Consider the following 27,916-nt stretch of genomic DNA (forward strand, 5'->3'; position numbering starts at 1 on the left):
AATGTTAAATACTTCCTCCTATGCTTGACCCCCAGGCAACCAGTGTAACCAGTTTCTTAGGTATCTTTCAGAAGAGTCTATGCTCATACAAGCATTCATAGACATATACCTGCCTGCTTCTGTATGCAAATAGTAGGAAGTCATACACAGTTCTGCACTTTGCTTTTTTCATTTCATAATATCTGAGATTGTTTTATATATATATATGTATTATCATACAAATGCATATATATAATTATTTTAATGACTACATATCTTATTTATCCCCTCTTCTATCAGGCTGGGTTCAGCAGACTTCTGACTCATTAACTTTTAAAAAAATAATTTTTTGTGCCAAAAACCACATAACATAAACTTCATCCTTCCAACAATTTTCAAGTGTACAGTACAATATTGTCAACCACATGCACATTGTTGTGCAACAGATCCCCAGAACATCCCCCTCATCCTGCATGACTGAAATTCCACACCCACTGAACAACTCTTTCCTTTTCCCTCCTCGCAGTCCCTGACAACCAGCATTCTACTTTCTGTTTCTGTGAGTTGACTATTTTAGACAGTCATATAAGTAGAATCATGGAATATTTGTCTTTTTGTGACTGGCTTATTTCACTTAGCATAATGTCCTCAAGGTTCATCAACTTTGTAACATGTGACAGGATTTCCTTCTTTTTTTGAAACTGAATAATATGCCCTTGTGTATATATACCATATTTTCTTTATCTATTCATCTCTTGACGGACATTAAATTTGCTTATGCCTCTTGGATGCTGCTGTAAGCATGGGTTTGCCAGTATCTTTTTGAGATCCTGTTTTCTATTTGCTTGGATATATATCTAGAAGTGAGATTGTTTAATCATATAGTAGTTCTATTTTTAATTTTTTGAGGAACCTCCATACTATTTTCCATAGCAGCTACACCAGTTTACATTCCCTTGCATAGTGACTGTACCATTTTACAATGGTGTGCAAGGGTTCCAATTTCTCCACAACCTTGTTAACACTTATTATTTTCTGTTCTAATTTTATTTTTTGTAGAGACATGTTCTCTTCATGTTAGCCAGGCTGATCTCTAACTCCTGGTCTCAAGTGACTCTCTTGCCTCAGCATCCCCTCCTGAGTAGCTGGGATTACAAGTGTAAACCACACTTTGCCGTATTTTTCTGTTTTTTTTTTTTTTTTTTGTGTGTGTGTGTGTGTGACCATCCTAATGGATGTGAAGTGATATTTCATTGGGGTTTGATTTGCATTTCCCTAACAATTAGTGATGTGGATCATCTTTGCATATGCCTGTTGGCCACTTGTATATCTTCATTGGAGAAATGTCTATTCCAGTCTTTTGTCCAGTTTTAGGAGTTTTTTTTTTTTAATTGAGCTATAGAAGTTCTTTATACATTCTGGATATTAGCACATTATCCGATATATGGTTTGAAAATATTTTCTATCATTTTGTAGGTTGCTTTTCAACTCTGTTGATTGTGTCCTTTCCTGTGCAGATGTTTGAAAGTTTTATGGTCCCATTTACCTATTTTTGCTTTTGTTGCCTGTGCTTTAAGTGTGACTTACTTTTACTTCTCTTAGGGGCCAGACTTTCATCAGGAGAGCCTGGTTGTGATTTTTGCCTTGGTTTCCACCTCAGTGCTCTCTAGCACATTGTTTAACAGGAGTGTTGACTGATTACTGTTGGTTCTCTGAAGGGATATACCAAGAGATACCTCAATTTTTCTGGACTTGTTCCTACGCACAATGGTGGGAGGCGTGTGTGTGTGTGTGCTGGGGTGAGTCCTCCCATTTTCTCATTTCTTTCCCCTTCTCCCTTTTTGCCCCAGGTTAGAAACAGAGTCTCTTATGGGGCTTCCTGCTCTTTCCCTCTCCCATCCACCTTTTCAGTGGGGTGGTGGTCTCTGAGCCAATGACAGGTCAGCAAACAGACTGACTCCAGACCAATGGGAGGATCCTGGATTCCAAATGGACCAATTAGCTTATTAGGGACCTGGAATACCTGGATAGCTTGCATCTGCCTCATTGTCCATGTGGTAACGACCCTCTTGTTTTACTGGTCAACAATTTGAAGGTACAAGAAAAATCCTACTTTTTTTTTCTTTTGATGGCTTTAATCCACCTCCACAACTTCTGCCCGAGGCCAATAAAACACAGCCATTCTCTCTTTGTAAAAAGAAAGAGAGGTTGGGTTTCCTTCAATTGTCTGCCCTTTTCTATCTCCTCCACTATTTTTGTTTTACTCTGTAGTTAACTTTGCATAGAGCAGCTACATAGGGAGGATCTGTGCGGTGGACCCGGCGCTCTCTTCTTATTACCGGTTGCAAAGGCCTCTTCGTTGTTCTAACCTGGGAGTTTGTGGGGCTGGGGGACAGGGGGAGTGGGGAGTGGGAGAAGAGTTTAGCCATAGTCTTCCTTCTGCATTTCACACACATTTTGCTCTCTGTCGCTCTGTCACACACACACACACACGCACATACACACCATACACACACACACGCACACCCGCCCGGGTCCCTCTCGGTGTGTCTTCCTTCAAGATGACAGGGCGCTGGAGAAAAGGCTGCTGGAATCAGCTGGTAGGTACAGTAGTAACCCGAGCCCCACCCACCGGCTGCCTTTGCTTGCTCAGGTTTCTCCGGTCACTCCTGCCAGGGGAGAAGACATGTAAACGTGCCTCCAGAGGAAGGGCTGGGGGAGCTGGGAGTGGCGGGGGCGGCGGAAGGTGAGCCTGGGAAGGTGGCCAAGCGCCCCTTCTTCTTGGGCCCTTCCCAGTGCTCCCTTGGGGTGTCAGCCCCAGCCCCGTTTGCCCCCACTCCGCCTCCCTTTTGGAAGGGATTGCCTTTTTTTTTTCCTCTGCGGCGGCGGAAATGACAGTGTGGTGCTGCCGTGGTGTCATGGTGCTGCCCCTGGACTGAGGGGCGAAAACTCTTAAGTTTAGCTCGGGAGGCCCAGCTGCGGTAGCATCGCGGCCGCCGTGCTATCCCCTGCGGGGCGCGCAGGCTGGCGGATCCCGGCTGCTGCGCGGCGTCGGCGACGGTAGCGGCAGCGGCGGCGAAGGCGGGCGGCGGCCTAGAGTGGTGGCGGCGGCGGCGGCGGCGACCGGGGCCCGGGAGCTCGCGCCGGAGCCCGAGCCAACCCGCTGCGGAGGCAGACGAGAGCCCAGCGCCCTCGAGCGAGCGGAGGAGATGGCTGGCACCTGGGAACGCTATGGGTAAAACGCGCCCCCTCGCCGCGGCCCTGGAGGTAGAGCGTCGTAGCCCTCGCAGGGCTAGTCCCCGGCTCCGGCCGCTTTTCAGGTGCCGCCGGGGCCCGGCGTTGGCCGAGGGCTCTCCGGCTCGGCGAGGCAGGGTGATGGGGCCCGCGAGGCTCGAGACGGCGACCGGGGCCCCAGCTCAGCTCCGGCTCTCAGTCATGCTGTTGGGGCCCGGGTTCCTGCCACTGCCCTCCTGGGACGGAGTTTGCACTCCGGGGTGCGGGGCGGGGGCGGCAGAGGCCTCTGCGCAGCCGGGCCGGGCCGGGCCGGGCCGGGCGCGGGCAGTCAAGCGAATCCCCCGGCGCCTGGGCGCGAGTCTGGGAAAGGGCACGGCCGCCTTCCCACGGTCCCGCAGCCGGCAGCCTCCTCGGCCCAGGCGTCGCCCCTTGGCCGGCCGTCTACCGGGCGGTGCTGTCGCAGCAGCCGGCGTGGCTGCGGACGCCCTGCCGGCGGGGAGGCCCGGTGAAACTTAATCCCTTTTCTGCCAGGGGAGCGATCCTCGAGTCTCCGTCTGGATGGTTCCTTATTTCTGGCCTAGCTGTGAAATCAGCTCTGTGGGGGAGAGGGAAAACTTACATATGTCCACAGGACAGACTGCGACGCAACCAGGGAGAGTGGGGATTTTCCATTCCTGCCTTGTAAGAATTAAGTAAATAACGGCGGATTAGATTTACAGAAACATTACTGGTGATGATAAGGTTTAGGTTACTTAGCACTTCGTGTGTTGCACATTATTTTTCAGAGGTGTTTCTTCTCAGAGCAGGAAATTGAAATCCTGGAGTCGTTGTACTCTTTACTTGCTCTCTTCCACGGTCTCCTACCCGTTTTCATGATCACTCACCTTCCTATGTCACAACACTTACTTGCCTACCCAAATCCCCCAGCAGAGCCCCTTGGACCCCAGCCTTTCCCCATCAACGTGCGCACTCCCAGCCTCCCAGCCATGCAGCATCTTACTTCTCAACCACTTTGCCTTTTTGAGGATTTCTGAGTGTGGGGTGGATAGATGGTGATGGTTGTGTGTCTCTGAGGATGAGCCCTTATAAAGGAATATATTGGAAACTAAATAGAGAAGTACCGTGTGTGGGTTGATCCCTCTGATTCTCAAGTTGGGCCAGAAGGGCTGCCTTTAACCCCATTCTGCTCCATCCCAGTACTCTAATCAGTTCTCTGTCAATATTCCAATAGAAGGGAGTTGCTGAATAGGGAGTTCTCCTCCCCTACTTTTCTTCTGTTTGGGGAGTGGTTTCATTCTACCCCAGATGGTTAGCTTCCCTCTGCCCACCTCCGACCCTCACACCCCCGTCTGTCTCCTCTCATGACTGTACTGAGGGAGAAACTGTCTTTGCCATTTTTATATATTCCTGCCCAATCAATGAACTTAACATGGATATGTAATGTGAATTAGATTTCTCCTGATTGCTCCTCACAACTTGATTTATGTGTTTGATATAGTTTGGATATTTATCCCTGCCCAAATCTTGTGTACAAATGTAGTCCCCAGTGTTGGAGGTGGGGCCTGATGGGAGGTGACTGCATCATGGGGGCAGATATCTCATGAATGGTTTAGCACCATCACCTTGGTTGACTGTGAGTCCTTGTGATAGTGAGTAATCTCTCCTGAGGTCTGGTCGTTTAAAAGTGTGTGGCACTTCCTCCCAACTCTCTTTCTCCCTTGCTTCTGCTGACACCATGTGAGAATCTCCTGCTGCCCATTCGCCTCCCTCCATGATTGTAAGCTTCCTGAGTCCTCCCTAGAAGCAGATGCTGGCATCACACTTCCTGTACAGCCTGCAAAACCATGACCCAATTAAACCTCTTTTCTTTTCTTTTTTTCTTTTTTTTTTTTTTTTTTTTTTTTGAGACAGGGTCTCGCTTTGTTACCCAGGCTGGAGTGCAGTGTCACGTTCACAGCTCACTGCAGCCTCCACCTCTCGGGCTTAAGCGATCCTTCTACCTCAGCATCTCAAGTAGTTGGGAACACAGGTGCATGCCACCACACCCAGCTAATTTTTGTATTTTTTGTAGAGATGGGGTTTTGCCATGTTGCCCAGGTTGGTCTCGGACTCCTGAGGTCAAGCTATCTGAGGGCCTCGCCAAGTGCTGGGATTACAGGCGAGAGCCACAATGCCCAGCCTACCTCTTTTATTTATAAATTACCCAATTTCAGGTATTTCTTTAAGGCAATGCAAGAATAGCTAAGGTAGTGGTTAAAACACAGGTCCAGGAGTCAAGAAGATCAGAGTTCATCCCAAATCTGATGATACATTGGCTTATGGCTTTAGGACATTCCTATGACTTTTCTTTCATGGTTGGTGCACTTGTGTAAAAGCTATAATATTGTGTACTGGGTATTGTTAGTCTTGACTTGGTCCTTTGAAGATGAAAGGGTTCTGTAAACCCTCAGCATTATGCTTTTTTTTTCCTTTGCGACGAAGTCTCGCTCTGTCACCCAGGCTGGAGTGCAGTGGTGTGATCATGGCTTGCTGCAGTCTTGACCTCTCTGGCTCAAGTAGTCCTCCCATCTCAGCTTCCTTAGTAGCTGGGACTATAGGCACACACCATCACACTTGGCTAATTTTTGAATTTTTTGTAGAGACAGGATTCACCATGTTTCCCAGTCTGGTCTCAAACTCCTGAGCTTAAGGGATCCACCTGCCAAGTCCGAGTGTTGGGATTACAGGTGTGAGCCACCACACCCAGCCAACATTATACTTTTCAAAGAAAGCACTTCCTTTACCTTTTACTGAGTTAGTGGATTGACTGGGTGTAGTAGGAATCTTAGCTTACTGAAAACCTTTAGCCTCCCACCCCCAGAGCCAAATCTTATCATTGTACTTAGATCCTAAATCTGTTTTTTCTCCAGTGCATGTTCAACTGAACGAAAACATACATACAACTAGGCATACAGAGTAATAATGATCATTTAAGTTGAGGCTTGAATCATTTCTAATGCACTCTAACCTAACAATCTGAGTCAAACTAATCTGAAGACATAACCTCACCCATTTTTTAGCCTATATGGGGGCAGTTTGTTAGTTTCTAATGAAAAGTGGCATAAATAATTTGGGGCATGGCTATATAAGCCTGATTAGCACCTAGTAGCAGAGTCAACAATATTAAGCACCTATAATGTGCAGAGGACCTCTGCTGATTGGACTGAGGCCCCAGATTTAGCCCAGTATTTTGGCCTCCTGCTTGTTCCAGGCCAAACTCCATACTTGCAACTCCAGGATTAGGTCAGAGAGGGGTTGTGCAGGACGTGGGTAGAGGCTAGGGACATGAAAGGGTGGTTGTGTCCCTCTTATTTGTTTTCATGACTACTAGAATTCTCATCTGGCATGTTGTACCTTGCAAGGCCACCTCTGGGAAGTACTCCTGTAAATCAGAGTGACTTGATTGCTTTATGAACATATCATCTGAATGGTGCAAATTGATTTAGATAAAATTGATTTAGTTAATCCCTTCCCTAAGAGCAGAGCAACTTGATTCAACTCGCAGATCCTAAAGTAGTGCCAGTGGAGTCTCACAATTGCATCCAAATATTGCTCTGAGTAGTGAGCCTGTCCATTCCTTCATCCCTCCTCCCATAAAATCTGCTGACACCACAATAATTGACAAGGGAACTACACAAGGAGTATGTCTGTCTTCATCATTCAGCAAACCTCATTGGCTTGGTAAAGAGGAGAGAATGTTGTCTTCTCATTCTATCCCATAGAACTCAAGCTCTGTCTATTCAAACAGGGACATAGAGCCCTTAAAAGGGTGAAGATAGGGCTGTGGGCACAGAATATGTCTCAAATGGCTGCTCTTGGAAGTACCTGCTTGGTCTTGTGTGTGTCTGCCATTCAATCTTTATGTATCTTGGTAATATCCTTGCTGTTGGGCCATGGGGCTCGGCTGCTAGTAGAGGCCAGCGGGTGCTCCATTTCCATTTAGCATTAAGTTTTTGTCCTTTCTTTGGCAGAAAAGCAAGAATGAAGCTCTGTGTTCATGAAGCGCTCCTTACTCATTAAGCTGGGTGTCTTGACTTAGAACATTGCATCATCAAAATATGAGATGTAACATGTTGATACTGGATATACAACAGTTTTGGATAATTCAAAATTGTTTACATTTTGATGAATGAAATTTTGATACCAAGAAGGTGTTGCACTAACATCTGTACTTCAGGTCTCTCAAAAAATATTGTGTTCATCACTAAGCAGTGTACAGAACAGACTAGAAAAGTGTTTCTCAACCAGTGTGTTGGGTCATGCTAGCAAGTGAGAAGACCAGATGAGTGGTGTTGAGACAAGAAATTCCAGCTGTAATTATCTTCTTGTGCAGATAGCTAATCTCCTTTTTATTTACCTTCTCATCCACGGATCAATATATTAAATATGTTCCTTTCTCCACTTTCATGTATTAAAACTCTGCTAAGAGTTTTCTGTGGGCTTAAGTAGTCTGTGGCTGTTTTTATTTGTTTCTCTCTTTCTGTCTTCCCCTTCTTTATGACCATAGGCAGATATAATCGTTTTGATGATGAATCTCCCAGATGCTGAGTTTTCTTTTAGAAATTCTATAAATTACTAAGACTACTAGATGGTATAAGATGCTTAAAGTGTGGGTGGTGGAGGGATTTTGAGTAATGTGCCAGCATCCCATTATTTCCTTTTCTTTGTGGGATTCACCTGAATACACTCTAGGATGCTGGTTCAGCCTAAGTGGGTTGGCAAAGTATCGTTTGTAAGCGTTATCCTACTTGGGTTCTGGCCTCCCTGCAGAGCTCTGGCTGCCTGACCTTGGGCTTTGTCTCAGCTTCCTTCCCATAGGTCAGACTCTGCTGGTTGATGAACAGCATCCCCAGTCTCCGGATCATCGTCTTACAGAGACCAAACAATCTGATAATAAACCCATCATACAATCTGAAATCGTCCTGAAACATGAAATCCCAGTATTTGCAACTTGCCTGGATAGGAGCATAATGTATGGGCATGGCAGACAATGCTAATTCATGACAGTGAAGTGTCTTAATATATACAGCACAGAGATAGAAAAATGGTTTACGGTCCAGATCCTTGATCACTTTGTCTATAGCCCTTTGTTCAGTGTTGCTAGGATCCATGTGGTTCCCAGGGAAGTAGAAGCTTGATTTCAAATAGGCCTCTGTTCTCTGTCCCTTGTTTCTGACCTGAACTTGGGGTCCTCTCAGCCTAACATTCAATAACGTGCCCTACATACATATATTGCCAATTTTATTGTGTAGATGACTGCCTGTCCAGGTGAACCACTGAACATTTAAAAACTTACAAATATTTTGTTGGGTAACAGAGGTTAGGAAAAGCAATCCTAGAGGAGATGGAAAGCTGTACCAGTAGTCATAGGTAAATTAAGCTTGTTCTCCATTTGTTCCTCAACCCTGCAACTGCCAGTGTAATCTGCATTAAGATACAGGTGTTATGAATTGTATTTAGGATTCCTGTCAATTATCATGTGTTACCTTGGCAAATCCGTTTGTTGGTTACTTGGATTAACCTTTTGGGTTTGTAGCAGATTTAGGACTTCTAGTTCTGCTATTTTGATACTCATTTTAATGTTTATATGATGACTATATTGTATAAAATAATCAATGTTTGGATTTAAAAACTAATTATTGAAAAGAACATACATTAATTCCGTGTACTGTAAAGTATTAAGTAGGCTTTAATAACCTATTAGACAGGAGCTGGCTCTGGTGCTCTCTGCCAGTCGGTAATCAGCCTCCAGTTCTGAGTCCTCCCTGTGCAGGATGAAAGTTTAAGAGAAAAGAAGAGAGACAGCCCTTCACTTGGAGAGGGGTGGGGATCCCAGTCTAAAAGGGAAGACATGAGCATAACAAATACCATGATCAGTCCCATGATCTTCCAGAAGTCTTGTGGAGGAGTGTGATTGTCTGCCATTATGTCAACCATGTGTTTGGGATGAATTTCCAAACATTTTTGGCTTTTCTTAATAACTTGCTTTGTTTCTATAATCTATGAATGTATGATGAGAATACCTGTATTTGTAAAGTAAACTAATACTTTTATTTTATTCTCATCTGATCCTCACAAATGGGAGGAGGGCAGGTATTTTTCATTTGATAGATGAAAAAGCTGTGGCCCAAAGAGTTTAAATGTACCTAGGATTGGTCAGCTAATTTGGTTTAGATCCAGGACTACAACCAGGCTGTATTATGAGGGTCAAATGAGATAACGGCTTTGAAATAATTTGAAAAGTATAAAATGATATACAAATGTAAGGTGGCTTTTATTGATTATTATTACTGACCACCTAGCCTCTTCTGTCTAGGTTTCTATTTTCAGTTCTTATCCTACAGCGTGTGAATTCAATGCATTGGCTGCCTTTTGTGTTCCAAAATGATCTGCTTTGAGCTTCAAGGGGTTCTTTTCTAATCATGGTGTTCTGGAATTTGGATTTTGGTTTCTTTTACAGTCCCCAAATATATTCTCATTAGTTTATATTCCCGTGGAACTCTCCTCCCCTTTAGTTGTCCTCTGGAACATCCATTATATCTTTTTTGAGATACAACAGACAAAAACCACTGTACTTTGAGCACCTTAGTAATGCATTTTGTTTATGTCCTGCTCTGGTGGCTATGATGTCTATCACTTGTTAGCCTTCCTAGTCACACTAATAAATAAAAGTTGTGTTTTTAGGAGCTAGTTTACAATAATCCAAGGTGTCTTTTTATGTGGTAACAGATAGAAAGAGCTCTATAATAATAGGATGTCAGAGCTGGAAAGCATCTTAAAGAGATCATCTGGTGATTCTAGTTTAGCTTGAACATTTTACAGTTGAGGAAACATCAGACTAGGCCAGGACTCATTTGCTCCTTACCCCAAGGCAGGGAGACAGTTTCTAATACTTTAAGGAAGAACTCATGGGACATTAATTTTAATATCCTGAAGAATGTTTATTTTATATTATTATTTTTTTAAACTTACAGCTCAGCTCATTTCTCAATCTACAGCCCAGAGATCAGGCTTGGTTTCACACTGATGGATTTTCTGTGAAGGGAATACTATAACTCCTCAGGAAGGTAGTGAGAGCTCAGATCCATGCTTTGCAGACCCGGAAGAAAAAAAACTAGATGGAATAATAATTGTTAATTAAGTGGGCATTTAATTATGCTCAAGTAACCTTTGAAATAATAGAATTATGCAAAGTACAGATCACAACTTCTCTCTTGATCAGAGTTAGCTAAAGGCTAGATTTGGAGGAAATGCTGAAATCAGTCTTTTATTTCATAAGTGTAGGATGTATTATTTTTTATCTTTTTAAAAAATTTTAATTTTTTAAATTTATTTTTTATTTTTATTTATTCTGAGACAAAGTCTCATGCTGTCACCCAGGATGGAATACAGTGGCACAATTACGGCTTACTGCAGCTTCGACCTACTGGGCTCAAGCGATTTTCCCACCTCAGCCTCTCAAGTAGCTGGGACCACAGGTGCATGCCACCACGCCCTGCTAATTTTTGTATATTTTGTAGATATGGGGTCTTGCCATGTTGCCCAGGATGGTCTCGAATTCCTAGGCTCAAGCAATCTGCTTGCCTCTGCCTCCCAAAGTGCTGGGACTACAGGTGTGAGTCACCACGCCAGACCCATTATTTTTTATCTTAGTCACCTTCATCAAAACTCCTTTTGTATTTCTACCCAGTTACACAGCCTGATGGTACCTTCTTCTAGTTTATGCTCATCGACTTCTTTTTTCAGAGGTCTCACCCTGTAGTAAGGTGCAAGGTAAAGAAAAGCCATACAGAAACAAACATACATATCTGACTATATATGGCAGGAACTAAATGGTTTGGAAGGGAACTAATCAGAGTGTGTGGATGTGGACATTTGTTTCTTAATATGGCAATTGGTTCTGCCCTCTCAGGTATTTCATCAATGCGTTTTTATGACAAATTGTAAAAACTTTCAAGATTACCTGTCATTGAGTTGCACCCTATCAGGTTCACATCCTGTCTTCATCCTTAGCATACTCTCTAACTCTGTATAGATTAGTGATTCACAAACTTTCTGAAATTGCAACAGTTTGCCATTGTTTAATTTTTGTCATGCCACTTCCTCCTGCTAAAAGTATTTCATGATAATAGGAGTCAAATATTTTTCAGGAGTCACTTATATACTTTTTAAAGTGAATAAGAATTGGGAGCTGAGAATTTTGTGACACTCATTGATCACTAGAGATATCCCAGGGTATTGCAAAACCTAGACAGGGAATCATTGACCTAGAAAAACAATTGAAAGGAACAAGCAATCCAATAGAGTTTATAAATGCTACATAATCACACAGTTGTTAGTATAGTATAGTGATTTACTGTTTACACCCTGGAGTCAGACAGGCCTGGGATTGAATCTCTTCTTTAAAAATTGAGATGTAATTCACATGCCATAATATTCACTATTTTAAAGTATACAGTTCAGTGGTTTTTGGTATCTTCACAAAGTTGTGCAACCATCATCACTATCTAATTTTATAACCTTTTCATCATCCCAAAAAGTAACTCCATATTTGTTAGCAATCACTCCTCATCCCCCATTCTCCCCTGCCCTGCCCCTGGCAACCATTAATCTACTTTCTGTTCCTATGGGTTTGCCTATTCTGGATATTTCATAAAAAAGGAATCATATGCAAAAGGAGCCTTTTATGACTGGCTTCTTTTACTTACTGTTTTCAAAGATCATCCATGTTGAAGTATGTATCAGAACTCCATTCCTTTTTATAGCCAAGTAATATTCGACTGTGTCTATCCTTTCATCAGTTGATGGACATTTGGGCTTTTCCCTTTTGGCTACTATGAAGACTGCTGCTATGAACGTTTGTGTACAAATTTTTGAGTGAACACATTTTCCATTCTTTTGGGTATATACCTAGGAGAGGAATTGTATGGTAACTCTACATTTAGCCTTTTGAGGAACTGTCGAACTATTTCCCAAAAGCAGCTGCACCATTTTTTATTTCTACCTGCCATGTATGAGGGTTCTAACTTCTCCAAATCCTGGCTGATGTGCTGTTTTCCAGTTTTTGTTTGTTTTGTTTTATTATATTATAGCCTTCTTAGTGTGAAGTAGTATCTCAATGTGGTTTTGATTTGCATTTTCCTACTGGCTAATTATGTTGAGCACCTTTTCATGTGATTATTGGCCATTTGTATATCTTCTTTGGAAAAAATCTATTGAAATCCTTTGCCCACTATTAAATTGAGTTACTTATCTTTTTTATTGTTGAGTTGTAAGAGTACATTTCTAGAGACTAGACCTATATCAGATATATTAATATGATTTGCAAATATTTTCGCCTAGTCTGTGGGTTGTCTTTTTACTTCATTGATGGTGCTTTTTGCAGCACTCAAATTTTAAATTTTGATAAAGTGCCATTTATGTATATTTTCTTTGGTTGCTTATGCTTTTGGTGTCATCTGAGAAACTGTTGCCTGCCTAACCTATGTTCACAAAGATTTATGCCTATCTTTCCTTCCAAGAGTTTTATAGTTTCAGCTCTTACATTTAGATCATTGATCTGTTGTGAGTTAATTTTAATAAATGATATGAGGTAGAACTCCGACTTCATCCTCTTGCATGTGGATATCCAGTTGTCCAAGCACCATTTGTTGAAGAGTATTCTTTCTCCATTGAATGGTCTTGGAACCCTTGTTGAAAATCAGTTGACCATAGATATATATAGGTTCATTTCTAAAGTTTTATCCTAAGTTTGACTCTTAGTTTTGCCACTTAGAAGCAAATGTGACCTTGGACAAGTTACTTTTTTTTTTTTTTTTTGAGACGGAGCCTTGCTCTGTCGCCAGGCTGGAGTGCAATGACACGATCTCGGCTCAAGCAACCTCTGCCTCCTGGGTTCAAGCGATTCCCCTGCCTTAGCCTCCCGAGTAGCTGGGACTACAGGCATGCGCCACTACCCCTGCTAATTTTTTGTATTTTAGTAGAGACGGGGTTTCACCATGTTGGCCAGGATGGTCTCGATCTCCTGACCTTGTGATCTGCCTATCTCGGCCTCTCAAAGTTCTGGGATTATAGGCGTGAGCCACCACACCCAGCCTACTTTAAAAAAAAAAAAATAATAATGATAATACCTACGTTTTAGAGAGTTGTTGTGAGAAGTAAATGAGACAATGCACATAAAGGGTATTGTTCAGGTGCTTGGATAACCAGAAAGGTAAGGAAAATGGGGGATAATTGAAAGGATTCTAAAATATTAGGAGTACCCAGAACAAGAAAGCCTCATAAATGAGAGATGATTGAACATGTCTGAAGAAGTTGATAAAAGTATTCAGTTCCCAAAAATTGGCTAAAACAGTTAATATATGATAGTTAAAAATCAAACAGATTTGAAACAGTATAGAAAAGCTAAAATAAGCAAGAGGCAGTAACTATCTTATAATATTCTTTTTTTTTTTTTTTTTTTTGAGACGGAGTCTCGGTCTGTCGCCCAGGCTGGAGTGCAGTGGTGCAATCTCGGCTCACTGCAACCTCTGCCTCCTGGGTTCATGCCATTCTCCTGCCTCAGCCTCCCGAGTAGCTGGGACTACAGGTGCCCGGCACCACGCCCGGCTAATTTTTTGTATTTTTTAGTAGAGACGGGGTTTCACCGTGGTCTCGATCTCCTGACCTTGTGATCCGCCCGCCTCGGCCTCCCAAAGTGCTGGGATTACAAGCGTGAGCCACCACACCCGGCCTTAATATTCTTTACAGAGCTGAAATAAGGTAGGTTATTTTAGAGTACTAATGATTGGCTTTTTTTCTTTCAAAGACTCTTGAGAATCTTTTGAAAGCTATGAGCAACCCTTTCCCCAGGAAAAATGCATATATGACATACAAACCACATTGTGCAAACAGTTCTAGGAAGTTCAGAAGTCCCCGGTTAATAAATCCTATTTTGACCTTACCCAAAGCAATCCTGACCCATAGCATGCTTTCCCAAGCTTAATTTCATAATGAGGTTCAAGTATCACACTGACTTGGAAACAAATTTTAGATTTCCAAGCAAAATTTAAGAGCTTTTCCTCTGTATAGGACAATTTATATGGCACCCTCTTAAGCCTTAGGAAAGCTGTGGTACTCTAATTGTTTTTATATAGTTTTCAGCATACATAGACATGGCTTTCAGCAGTACATCTGACCAACCCAGGTAGCTTCCAACACAGACATTGAGGAATGCAGGCATACAGTTCTAGAAGAGATAGTAATAGAAGTGCAGTGTGAGGTGGAGATGGGCCTAGAAGACAGAGATATGATTCTGGAAGGGACTCAGAATGAAATAGGCAGATTCAGAGAAAGTAAGAGAGACAGAGAGAGATAAAAATAGAAGTAGAAACATGCTGTTTTTTTTTTTTTAAAAAAAAAAAACTCTATAAACTATGTTAAATATACCAAAGTAAAGATTTCCAGAATTCAAAAAAAAAAAAAAAAAAAAAAAAAAACCGTCTTGTAAGTGGTCCAGATAAACCTCAGTGAAGGAGGTGAGATGATTGAAATAAAGGTGTAGGGAAAAGAGCACAGGCATTGGCATTATACTGACCTGTGCTCTGAGTATGTATGTTTTTGGATGATTTATTTAATGACGCTAAGCCCCAGTTTCCTAACTGTAAGGTGGATACAGTAATAGTAACTTCCTCACAAGTTTCCTGAAAGAATTAGTGAAATAATGTGTAAAGTGCTTAACATAGTACTCAGAATACAGGAGATGCTCAATGAATGCTAGACCCCTTCTTACTCCTAGTTTAAGTGATGCTTCATTAACAATTATTGAATACAGTTTGTGTGAAGCACAAACTTGTGCTGTGAATGAAAATATAAAATAGTTGATACCCTCAAGGAGAAGGAAGAGTTAGCTGGAGATACAGCTATGTAAGTGAAATAAAACAGAATGTTCTGGAAGCCACCAGTGGTTGAGGTGATAAAAACATGTAGATGAGAGATCTCTTAGATTTCTAGGCTTGGATGGTGATATTCACCAGACAGGGAAAATCAGAAGAGGAGCAGGTGTTTTTTGTTTGTTTTGTTTTGTGGAGGTGAGGAGGAGAACAAGTTCATTTATAGACATGTTGAGTTTGAGAATCTGAGTAATATATCAAATGGAGCTCTCTAAGGCAATATTCCTGCTGTCAGTGGAAGTTGGAATCTTCATCTCTCAAAAGTCTCTTCCAATTCCAAGATTCAATGACGTATGTACATTTTAATTGTTTACTTTTTCATCTGTATAGGTGAACGTTGATAGATGTTATAAGCTACAAAATACTGGCCAACAACTTTCAAGCACCTGTAAATTCTAAAAGAAAAATACCATGTCTCACTTAAAAAAAGTGGCTGTACAAACATCTGAACCTACTAAACCGAGAGAGTGACTGATTTACAAAAAGATTCTTCACTTTTATAACCTCATTTCATATAGATTTTCATTAAATAGGTAGTTAGTTCAGTGCATTTAAAAGGTTTGATTTAGAAACAGCTTTTAGGTGTACATCTATTGTACTTAGACATAAAGTATAATTGTACTCAGTATTTATGTATCCTGTGACAATACCTGAACAAATATCAAGGCAGAGCAAAATTTTCAAGCTCTGATGAGAGTCTTCAATGATGACAAGATGATGAACAAAAGCTACTCAAAAGCAAACAATGTTTTTCTTGGGCTCGGCGATGTGGCCCACTCCTGTAATCCCAGCATTTTGGGAGGCTGTGGTGGGCAGATTGCTTGAGCCCAGGAGTTCAAAATCAGCCTGGGCAACATGGCAAAACCACGTCTCTACAAAAAATATAGATAAAAATTAGCTGGGCTTGGTGGCGTACACCTGGAGTTCCAGGAGGCAGAGCCCGGGAGGCTGAAGCGGGAGGATCACTTGAGCCCAGGAGGTGGAGGTTGCAGTACGTTGCAGTACGTTGCAGTTAGCCAAGATGGTACCACTGCACTCCACCCTGAATGACAGAGGGACACCTTGTCTAAAAAAAAAAAAAAAAAAAAAAAAAAAGCAGGAAAGATGCCCTTTTTCTTTCCTATACATAGGATTAACATTTTCAGTCAGTAAGATATGTTTTATATTTTTCCCTAGTTAAAGCCAACTTAGAATATTTATGTGTGTGTATTTTAATTAATGGAAGACTCAAGGCAATTAAGAATTAGGTACCTGTATGTTCAGCACAGAAATGCCTGTGGAAAAATAGATAGATTTACCAAGAGGTTGGTTTCTTGTCAGTTGGGTGTTTCTTTTTTGTTTTTTTTGTTTTTGTTTTTGTTTTTTTTTTTTTTTTTTTTTTTTTTTTTTTTTTTTTTTTTTTGCAGTCTCGCTCTGTCACCCAGGCTAGAGTGTAGTGGCATGATCTCGGCTTACTACAACCTCCGCCTCCCGGATTCAAGCGATTCTTCTGCTTCAGCCTCCCGAGTAGCTGGGACCACAGGCAAGCGCCATCACGCCCAGTTAATTTTTGTGTTTTTAGTAGAGATAGGGTTTTACCATATTGGCCAGGAAGGTCTGGACCTCCTGACCTCGTGATCCACCCACCTTAGCCTCCCAAAGTGTTGGGATTACAGGTGTGAGCCACTGTGCCCGGCCGGGTGACCTCTTTTACTCACTGATGCTCACTAAATTGAAGGTTACCAGATCTTAAAATTTCTGGCACTTTGCTAATTTCTGTCTAGATATTGATTTGCATCCTGTTATGTTTTAGAAAGCATGAAAAGACACATGGGAGGTGAGCTTCATAGCAGGCTTGTGCTAGTTCAGCAGGTGTTTAGTAATAAAACCAAACTGAAGCCACAGGGCAATATGACTTTATTATTGATCAGCAACTATTGCTGAGTAAGTTGAAAAGTTTGAAATCATTCCCCATTCAGCTTGATGAAATGAAGGGGTTTCTGAAGGTGAGGGAAGAAGATGAAAGTGAAAACTATCATCTTTTGTCTCAAGTAACTCAGTTTACTAGGAATAGAATGGAACGGAAATTTCCGTGTGTGATAATGAGTAATTCAAGTTCACACTCTGAGGAAAAACTTATTATCCTCCACCAAGAGCTACATTTTTCTAAAGCACTCTCTTTTTTATGCAGGCTTTCAGAATGGAATCATTTCAGGAAGTAGAGAGTTACTTTAAAATATGGCATTGTTTTCCTCACACTGCATGTCACATAGAAGCAGCCCTACAGTTTACTTTGAAGTGAAATAGAGAACAATATTGGAGAATAGAGATTGGGAATTTTGCAGGGTCTCAGCCTCATCTTAGTCTAGGAAAAGAGATGTCAGTGGAGAATATGTGAGAGAATGATCCATGCAAATATTGTGAGCTGGAATGGTAATGTTAATCAGTCAGTCAGGATTCAGAGGTGGCCGTTTGGTTTTATCTATTTGTGCATGAAAATAAACATAGGCATTTGTCTAAACCAAGGTTTGAAGGGGGAGAAAGTCTTCCTGATTAGTTCCCAAATTGCTTTTCTATTGCTTAAGCATCCCTGGGGAATCCAGCACGTAAACGCACCCATTGGTTAGTGTATAATTATGTTATATCCATTTTCCTTTGGAAATGCTTAGTGACTCTTGCTTTGTATTCCTTGCAGATGAAAGCCCAGCCTCCGTGGTTCTTAATGCCTCAGGAGGATTATTTTCACTAAAGATGGAAACACTGGAGTCTGAATTGACCTGTCCAATCTGCCTAGAGTTGTTTGAAGACCCCCTTCTGCTCCCTTGTGCTCACAGCCTCTGCTTCAGCTGTGCCCATCGCATTTTGGTCTCAAGCTGCAGCTCTGGTGAATCCATTGAACCCATTACTGCTTTCCAGTGTCCTACCTGCAGGTATGTTATCTCGCTGAACCACCGGGGCCTGGATGGCCTCAAGAGGAATGTGACTCTGCAGAACATTATTGATCGCTTCCAGAAGGCTTCAGTCAGTGGGCCCAATTCCCCTAGTGAGAGCCGCCGGGAAAGGACTTACAGGCCCAGCACTGCCATGTCTAGTGAGCGAATTGCTTGCCAATTCTGTGAGCAGGACCCGCCAAGGGATGCAGTAAAAACATGCATCACCTGTGAGGTCTCCTACTGTGACCGTTGCCTGCGGGCCACACACCCCAACAAGAAACCTTTCACCAGCCACCGCCTGGTGGAACCAGTGCCAGACACACATCTTCGAGGGATCACCTGCCTGGACCATGAGAATGAGAAAGTGAACATGTACTGTGTATCTGATGACCAATTGATCTGTGCCTTATGCAAACTGGTGGGTCGTCACCGAGACCATCAGGTCGCATCCCTGAATGATCGATTTGAGAAACTCAAGGTAAGGGATCTAGGGGACATCCCCTACATAACTTTGTTGCATAAATGCAGTTAGCAAGTTCTCTAATAAAATGAGTGACTTTTCCTATATGACAAGTGAGTTAACTTTAAGTTGTTCTCATGAGGAATAACCTGCTCTCCTGCAAGCTCTTCCAGGAGCCTATCTCATCTGTTGCATAAACATGCTTGCATTCACACACTTCTGGCTAACTTTTGGGGAGTCAGCTCATGACCTGCAACACCAGTAGTTCATCCAGGGAAACAGCACCCTCTCTCTTCTGTCAGTGACATATTGCTTATTATATATCTTTGCTATGATCTTTCCACCTCTTCTTTTAAGTATGTGAGCACTTGTGTACGTGTACTACAATTAACATATGTGTCAATTTGCATAAGTAGGTATATGGCAATGGGAAGGCAGGGTGTGTCTCTGTGTAGGTGTGGGTGGAGGTGGCTGAGTGTATCTAAGTAGGTGAGAGATTTTTGTGGAGGACATTAGTGTATGTTTGTGTTTGTGTACTCAATACACTAAAGAAACAAAAGTTTGGCATTGGCCATTACAAATTGCCATTAAGCCTTTAACACAAGGCTAATTCTAAGCCTGCCTTTAAAAACAAAACAAAACAAAACAAAGAGCTGAAGAAACTTCAGTATACCACGAAATTGGGAGGGATAATTAAATATCTGAACTAACAATTTAAACTGAAGGCAATAAATATTTAATCCACTATCAAATTTTGTGACAGTGACAGTGCTCACTATTATGGGCTACAAACTGAAGCACTTGTTTATAGTTCCTGCCTTACAAGTTCCTAGTCATTTATGTGTATTCAGTGGACAGAGTTTTCTAAAGTTGTTGTGTCATATAATATTTATGTACAAGTCTAAGTGCCCATTTTAAAAAGTCCTCCTACCTTACACTGATGATCCAGCGAATTGTTTTATTCCCATTGCTTGTCTGCTATGTTGTATAATTTCTCTTAAGAAGGGAGCTACTTAGCAGATATTCTAGAAAAATAAAATGTTTAAAGGGATAGTAAAATTACCACTCCAAATAGAACCTGAGTACATAAGCCAAGCTAGAAGAAAGACCCAGATAGGATAAAAGGAGGGCAAGAAGGGAATGGAGATTTTCCTCCTGCCATGCTGTGGATGATTCATTGTCACTTCTGTAAAAAGTATAATGTTGATGAGAGTAGCAGTACTCAGAATAGGATATATTTGTCCTGTAATTTGTTGGAAATAATATTGAGAGTAGTCACAATGACTATGGTTTGTGCCTCTTCTGGTTATTATTTATACCTGATATGTATAAATGTGTACAAAATTCAATTTTTTTATTTCACTCAAGTTGATACTCTCATTCATATCAAGGCTGCAGAGGGGAATAATCTTGTTGACTTCAGTTCTTAGACTCATAAGATGTTAGGCCTTTGACTTGGTCTAGTCGAAGCGCTGTACTTTAAAGTTGTATAAACAAACCTTGATAGATTAAGTGACTTGGTCAAAATCAAAGAAATGATTAGTAATGGGAAAGCTAGAACTGGAACTCAGCCTCTAGATTGAGTTAACTATCCTTTGTACTGTAGCAGGCTGCCACTTTGTTTTGGATCTAAGTTTTCCCCATGAAATGTGATTTGAAACTTAACTTTATGCTCCCGCAACTGTGCATTTCATGGTCATAGATAAATGATTAATGACATCAAGGGAGGGACAGATTGTATAAACTTACAGCTGTATAATGGCAAAAGATAGGAGCGGGGTTATAGGAAGAGTGGGGGATGTGAAGAGGACAGAACAATCTCTGCCAAATATTTGCAGGTGTTGGAACTATAATAAGTCATTGGCCTTGAGAAATAATCCAAACAGAAAAATCTGTGTCCATATGCACTGTCGAGATAACAAAAAGACTGGCTAGTGTAAGCTTGTATTACAGAAAACTAGCTATTTGAAAACATCCAAAGACATGATGATTGATTAGATATTTGGCATCATGAAGCTATAGCCCTCATCTCCAGGGATGGATGGAACATGGACATATTTTACCAAAATATATTTTAGTCTGTGACTAATCAGTAATTTTTGGAGAAAGCCAGATTTTGAATAGTTCCCCTTTAATATTTTAGGAAATGTGCAGAAAATTCTGATTATAAATTAAGTGGAAACTATTTTTGCTCATTTTTGGATGGAGAGTGGAAAAATATGAATCATTCCCAACGTGTGGTTCATTATGTTGTCTGAAACATCTTGGACTTTGGGGAGGGTGAGAGAGGTACTGCTTGTGTGTGTGTGTTGCGGGGGTGGAGGGGTCACTTTAGTTTGGTGCCAAGTATAAAAGAATATTAATTCTCCATGTTAAGCAGAGAGGAAGTCTGACTTTTAGTGTCACATATACTCACTTCTTTGGGTTAATTTTAAATTGCAAAATCATTTAGGATTACCCCCTTAGTCTGCTTGATTCTTCCCCAAGGAGAAAGGGAGAAAGTTGGCTGGCAAGAGCTATGGGAGAGTCTGCCTGCTTATATCCCCCTGACCCTGGCCCTGAGAGAAGCACAGGAGTCCTGTAGGAGATATATACTATATTATCATTCTTCCCCATACTATCATTCTTCCCCTGTTTCTAGGAGGTTGGCTTTCTAGCCAGTATCTGATACAGTGTTTATTTTTACTTTTTGGTTCTGGAACTTCACTGTTGACATTTGTAACTACTTTTTATATATGAACCTCCCTGATTAGGATTAGTGGCTTCTAATATTTATTTGTTCAATAAAGAATAAACAAACCATTATGTTATAGATGAAAAGTCAGAATAACCAGAAACTAGCCTGTCTTTTTAACATGTACTCAAAGTGGATTAGAGGACTTGGGGTACTTAGTTTAGTTTCATGATCTTATTTTGTTGTCCAGTCTACCAATAGGGTTGATATGCAGGACACATGTCTTTCAGCAGGCTACCAGTAGTTCAATTAATTATTCAATTTTAAAGAAGATTTTTATTCATGACAGTTATTAGAGCAGTAAGTTCTATCAGAGTAATTATTTTCTCCATCACCTCTCACTTTTCACTCACTAGTCCTAATATATATCTTAGTTCATGATCTATGGGGCATTTCTATAAAACGGCTTCAGATTTTAGAATTTTCATTATCACATGAGTTTCCATCCTTATAAAATATTGTTATCGTTTTAATAAATTTTGGCTTCATAGAAGAGGTCAAATTTCGGTGACTGTCTATTGCTAATAGACTTCAACTCAATATTGTAAGTCCCATACAACTTTTTTCTTGTGCTGCCCATGTATTTTCCCCTCTACTCCTCTAAAACATGCTACCTTCATCTACCCCGGCGAGCCTCCTAACTGTCTGCAAAATATACCATTCTCTTTTCTGATTCTTAACTGTCACTAGTGTTCTTCTCTTGGCCTGTTTACAAATCCTACGTATTCTTTAATGCATAATTCAAACCCCATAAGACCACTCCAAAACATCACAACTACGTCATAATCTCCTTCAGGTCAGAAATGTCTTTTATTTCTTTAGTATTCTCCTTAGTTTCTAGTACACATAGTATTTGCTCAAGAAATCCAAATGAATTCAGTTTTTGTAATGGATTTGCAGGAAATATACTGGTGCCTATAGCTTGCTTTGGATCTCATCTTAGAAGATATAAATCTGTCTTGCCATTATATATACCCTGAAAGTCTGAAAAAAGATCTCCTGTGAACTACTGACAATGTTCAAAACCAGAGTGCTAGCAAAAGTATGGCATGTCCTTAATTTTAAGTGCCTATTCATTTTGATCACTGGATTTTCCAGCTGCCTAACCCTATGGTGACATCTGTATAAATCAGATGTGATTATTATAATTCTCTTTGAGAGTGATGTCTTCACGTTTCCATGCCCACAGCCTGCCAAAAATATAGCTGATGAAAACCAGGGGGAATAGAGGAATTTCCTGAAAGGAATAAACAAGCACATTTTCTTTTTCTTATTACATTTCCACAAATTCATTACTACAAATAATTCTTAAATGCAGTTACATTTACATATCAGGGATCTTGTTATAAAATATTACCCAGCACTGGAGTAAGCCTTTTATCATGGGAAAGTAACACACACACACACACACACACTCTCTCTCTCTTTCTCTCTCTGTCTCTCTCTCTCTTGAAGCGAGACTGGGACAGAGAAAGCTAATGATTGCCAGACAAAGAGAAGGGAGATATGAGACTTGGAGGATGTTCAAAGGAACGCCACAATGAGAGTTAAAAGGTTGGAAAATATACTATTCTAGAATCTTATCACAGTTGATTACTTGTCCTTCTTCCTACTCAGTCACTCTGTCATCCACCCACCCATTCTCACTCAGTCACCACCTTCTCCCAGTCATTTATCTACTCACCCACTTGACACCCACTACTGTCTGCCAAGACAGATACCCTCTCAACTAATGTACTAATGGGCATATAGTCATATTCTCATAGGCATTTCTCAACCAGTATAAGTATAAATATAAGGGAAAGAAAGTGAAATATATTTGAGAGACTAGGTTGAGAGTATATTTGAGTACACATGTATGCATCACTGTATATGAGTGTGTATATTCCTGCATAAATATGTGGCTGAGAATGACTCTGTGTATGTGTATGAAAGTATATCTATAAAATGTGTATCATTGTATGTGAAGATGTGAGAGTGTAAATCTTCTGATAATTTGGGTAGAAGGGGGCCATGAGTGTAAGGTAAGCTTACTGTTGTCACCCTAGGGAGTGTTAGAGCCTCAGCAGAACCCATCCTGCGGCTAAGGATCAGTCTAATAAATGAGCCAGATCAAACATATGCATGATAAGAAAAATCTTCAGTGGAGGCCAGGGTGGGTTACCATAGGTGAGGGAAAAGAAAAATGTTGTTTCTCACTCTCAGTCAGGTACTAAATCACAGTAGCTAAATATAATAAGAACAAAACATTTGAGACCAGATTTGTGCTCTCTAAGGTCTGGTGGTGATGGTGGTGAACATGTGTGTGTGGGGTTGGGGACAGTATCTGACAGGTTTCTCAGCTAAACCAGCCTTCAACTCATGCTCATAAAATCATTCTTGCTTGTAGATCTGCCTTCTCTGTGGTCTCTTAACTGTTCCAGACTTGCTCCCCATCACATACAATATGTATAAATCTGTACATGTTTCATGTGTGTATGAGGATAAAATACATTTTATTTCATCTCTACCCAAACTGTGCACTAAGACTCATTTGAACCCCTATTCTTTTCTCTGCAAGACTTATATTGATTTCTCTGTCTCTGAACTCATTTATTATTATCAGGACCCTGTTTTGGAAGATGTTTTCCATTGTTTCTTTGGTTTGAGAGCAAGTTTAGCAAGTAGATACTCCTATTATCTCTACCCTTATCTTTCTGTTTTTCTGTTATTTCTTTTGGCTCAAGTTTTCTCTTCAGCAATATTTGAAAGGAGCTAACAATCATTTGTTTGAAAACAATTTACAAAATGATGACACAGAGATTGTTCTTGGGTGGATAGAAATCCCGTCTGTTATTGTTGGGCAAAGAAACATATTACAGAAATACAATATAGGTGAGGAAAGATTAAGGAAACAAGAATTACTGAACCCAAAGAAGTGAGGTTTAAAGGGAAAAATGTGATAATGGCCTTCATGTTCATGAAAGGTTGATATAATGAGGTAATGCCTTATTCTTTGTCTCACATGAAGCTAGAACTGACAATAACCTAAACCGTAGTATCAGGGATTTAGGCTAAGGATTCATTCATTCATTTAACAAACAGTTAATGAACATTCACTTTGTTTACTAAACACTTTGATCACTGTGTTAGGAGCTGGGACACAGGAAATAAGGCACAGTCCCAGTCCTAAAGGGACTTTGAGCTTAGAAGGGGAGATAGACAAGTGGGAAATTCCAATTCAGTATGGTAAGTGCCATGGCAGAGATTTGCACAGGATGCTGTGAAGCACAGTGGAGGGGTCATGGAAAGGATATCATTGAGCTCAAAAACAGAGAATCATGAGTGAATTTATTGGAGAAGAAGGGCCAAACTGGAGAGAGTCCATGCGGAAAGAATTGACGAAATTTGGTGAATGACTATGATGATTATACACCGTGAAGAGAATGAATTAAAAAGGACTTCTGAGGTGGAGATGTCTTGAAGGATCGTGGTATTGAGGAGGACAAAAATGAAATTAGGAAGAGGTGGCAGTTTTTTGGGGATGCTTTGACTTTAGATTTGAGTCTGATGTGATTGTGGGTCATTGAACAATCATTCGTTCAACAAACATTTCTTGAACATCTATTAGGTGGCAGGCACCAGGATAGGTATTAGGGTTACAGTGATTAAGAAAGCACAGCCTCAACCCTGATGGAGCTCTCAGGTTAGTGTAGGGAGGCAGATAATTAAGGACACAGTTACGAGATGGTGTGATAAGTGCAATGACAGCGGAAGAACAGGGACTGTTACGGAGCATAGGAGGGATAGCAAGATAGAATTTGGGTGGGTTTTTGAATGCCCTGTTAGGGGACAGGAGTTGACGCAGGGAAGGGGAGTGCTCTAGCCAGGAGAAAAGAGTTTGTTGAAACATCTGGAGGACAGAGAGCATGGGGGTCTCTCAGAACTGAAAGGGCAAGTGTCCTAGAAGGGGTTAAAATTTAGACTTTCCCAGTGGCTGAAAGATTGGGTCTGGAGAAATAGACTTGAGAGTCCTCAGCGTGGTGGTAGAGCCATGCAGTAGTGAGCTGAGCAAAGGCCAAGGATTGAGCCTTGCAGAACACTCGTGGTCTAGAAATTAGGCATGAAGGAATAGAAGTTGAAAGAGAAAGAAGGGGATGTGTATGAAAGGCAGGAAGTGAAGAGGAATAGCGCAAGTGGAATACAACCCTGAGTCCTCCAGGAAAGTAGAGTTGGCTTTGGTTCACTAGTCTGAGGGCTATCAAAATAAACACTAGATTTAAGTTTTTAGTACAGGTTTACTTTTAGAATGCCCAAATAATAATGTATCCATTTGAGCTAGAGATGTAATCATGCTATGCACCTGAAGATGGGGGAAAGAAAAGAATATGGGAAGGTTTGGGTAGCATTTCTGATAAGGAGAGTGGGGGAGGTATGGGTCTCAGCTGGATGATCGCAGAGCCTTTTGAAAAAATGGCAAGTCTTTCACCTGGCTTGAGGGTCAGGTTATTTTGTAACAAACCTCAAGTAGAGTAGACCTATGTGATATACATCCAGTATATCACCTTCATCTCATTCTGAGACGTAGCCTGTGTCTATACAACAGCAAATAAATGTTTGGGGAAATAATAAATTCTGGCATAAGGGTGTGGGCTTCAGTTTGTGAACCAGATGGCATGTTCTGTTGTTGAGAGGCCATATGTAATTGATACATAAAGTGACAGACTGAAGCAAAAGCAAAGTAAGTATTTTAAGACAAGCAGTTAAAAAAAGAAAGCAGACTGTGACCCTAAAAGCGTGTGAAGATTCTGGCTTCTGGCTCTTGGAAGAGCTGAAAATGTTGGTGCATAGACAGGATGTCAAAAAAGAGCATGTCAAAGAATAGTAATGGGGCCACTGGCTCAGATTATTTTTAAAGATGAAGTTGCCTTCTGTCAATCAGGAAGACTCAGGTTTGGGGTGAATTGGCCTTTCTTCCCTATTTCACTTCTCCCCTTCCTGTGCTCACCCCAAGGTTCAATTCCCACATAAAAGCAGTCAGGATCTTGTCTAGGTTTAGATAATATTCCCCTTGTACCTTTTAGACAGCAAGAGAGAATACAGACACTCTATGACAGTGCCATGTTTCAATGGAAATGATATGTTTCAATATAACTAATACAGATTACACCCCCTTTTAGGCTTCAGAACTTATTGTGTCAGGTTGATGTGTGTAGGAGTGCTCATATATGTGTGAATACATATGCCTTCATGGAGTATGACAAATGGAGATCATGGTCCAGTTTGTGCCATAATGGGGTAATCTACCTCGCTTTAATAAAGAGGTGGTGTCTTGATGTATGGCTAGTTTTCTTGAGGGAGCCAATGAGAAAGTTACCTGAAATAATCTGTGTCTAGAGAAGTGAAAAAAAAAACAGCAATTATTTGAGAGGGTTGAAGAAGCCATTTCTGTTAATGGGATGCTGTCTGGAAGAAGAATAGCCTGTGCCCAGCTTTCTCAGATGGCAAAACATTTTCCTCTTTGGGAAGGGAATAAGAGAGCACAGAGGCCTAATCTATACAACACAAATGAAGTAAAACTCGAGTAAAAATGGAATCAGTGTAGACTGCCAATTTAGCTAACTGAGGCCTTTTAAAATCTGTTATGCAAATCAGCCAACTCTTTCCCTTACTTTGTGCTGTTTAGACACATGTACAATTTCGTGTGAGCTAGCATGATGTAGTCATATGGAGGTGAAGAAGGTCTCACAGTTTCATAAACTAAAATGGCGTCTGTAACACCCATAAAAGGGAAGCACACAAAGACCCAGAGGTAACCTCTTGCAGCAGGAAATGGGAGTTTCATCCTGCCCCCTGGCTGCCAACCTCGTGTCCTGTTTCCTACCAGCAGATATCTCCATTCCAATCTCCCCTGCCACTTTGGCTCTCTTGCTGTCACGGTTCAACTGTCCTGAGAAAGTTGCACTAACTGGGCTTGAACATAAGGAACCTGGCCCAGTCATTAACTACATTGCACAGGAGCAGAGCAAAACACACCAATATTTCAAAACTGAACAACAACCAAGAGACATGTTTACTTTTATATAAAGAGATTTTAGACACACAGACACACACACACACACGCGCACACACACACACACACACACACCCTCTTTGTTTGCTCCGCCAGAGTACAGACAAGATAATTACTTGGCCAAATCAATCAAATTATTCAAACCCAGAGTGGCCCAGAATTTTTTGTTCTAAATGATTCGTCAGTGCTAGGCATGATAAGGAAAGAGTGACTTCCTTAGACTGCATAGTCGTTTCAATTCTCTGTTTCCCTTTGCATATGTTCATTATTGAGAATAAATTCCAATTTGAGAGGAGGCTTTAATTCCTTGTAAATGAATAGGAAATGAGTAAGTAAATGTTCGGTGTTTTCCTCAAATTATGTCTCATATTGTAAGAAAACAGTGGCAAAAAGCCATCAACAGATGGTGTTTTCATTAGCCAAAGATTTATTTTTCAAAGCATTTTCATATTAATGAAGTAAGGTTGAAATTAGAGTCATCTTGTCAGTTCTAGCTCTGTGTTGTTAACATGTGCTGGCATTCTGCAAATTGCTAGGGGGGCAAAGCAAACTAACCATTTGCCATAATTTTGTGAT

General features: G+C 41.1%; 1 protein-coding gene across 3 annotated transcripts in view; it reads left to right on the top strand.

Annotated features, from left to right (window-relative positions):
- The first annotated feature begins 2,502 nt into the window (after positions 1–2,502).
- MID2 (midline 2) overlaps positions 2,503–27,916 on the top strand; it is a 111,451-nt gene continuing 86,037 nt past the window's right edge. The window contains exons 1-2 of one of the 3 annotated variants that reach the window (XM_030807291.1): positions 2,503–2,579; positions 17,857–18,572. In XM_030807291.1, coding sequence (XP_030663151.1) covers positions 17,913–18,572 — 660 coding nt within the window. In that variant the 5' untranslated portion in view covers positions 2,503–2,579; positions 17,857–17,912. Of the gene's footprint in view, positions 2,580–2,644; positions 3,247–17,856; positions 18,573–27,916 lie in introns of those variants that run through there. The other 2 variants (XM_003262172.3, XM_030807292.1) reach the window with 2 other exon arrangements.

Source organism: Nomascus leucogenys, chromosome X, assembly GCF_006542625.1.
Source record: "Nomascus leucogenys isolate Asia chromosome X, Asia_NLE_v1, whole genome shotgun sequence".
Classification (NCBI taxonomy): Eukaryota; Metazoa; Chordata; class Mammalia; order Primates; family Hylobatidae; genus Nomascus; species Nomascus leucogenys.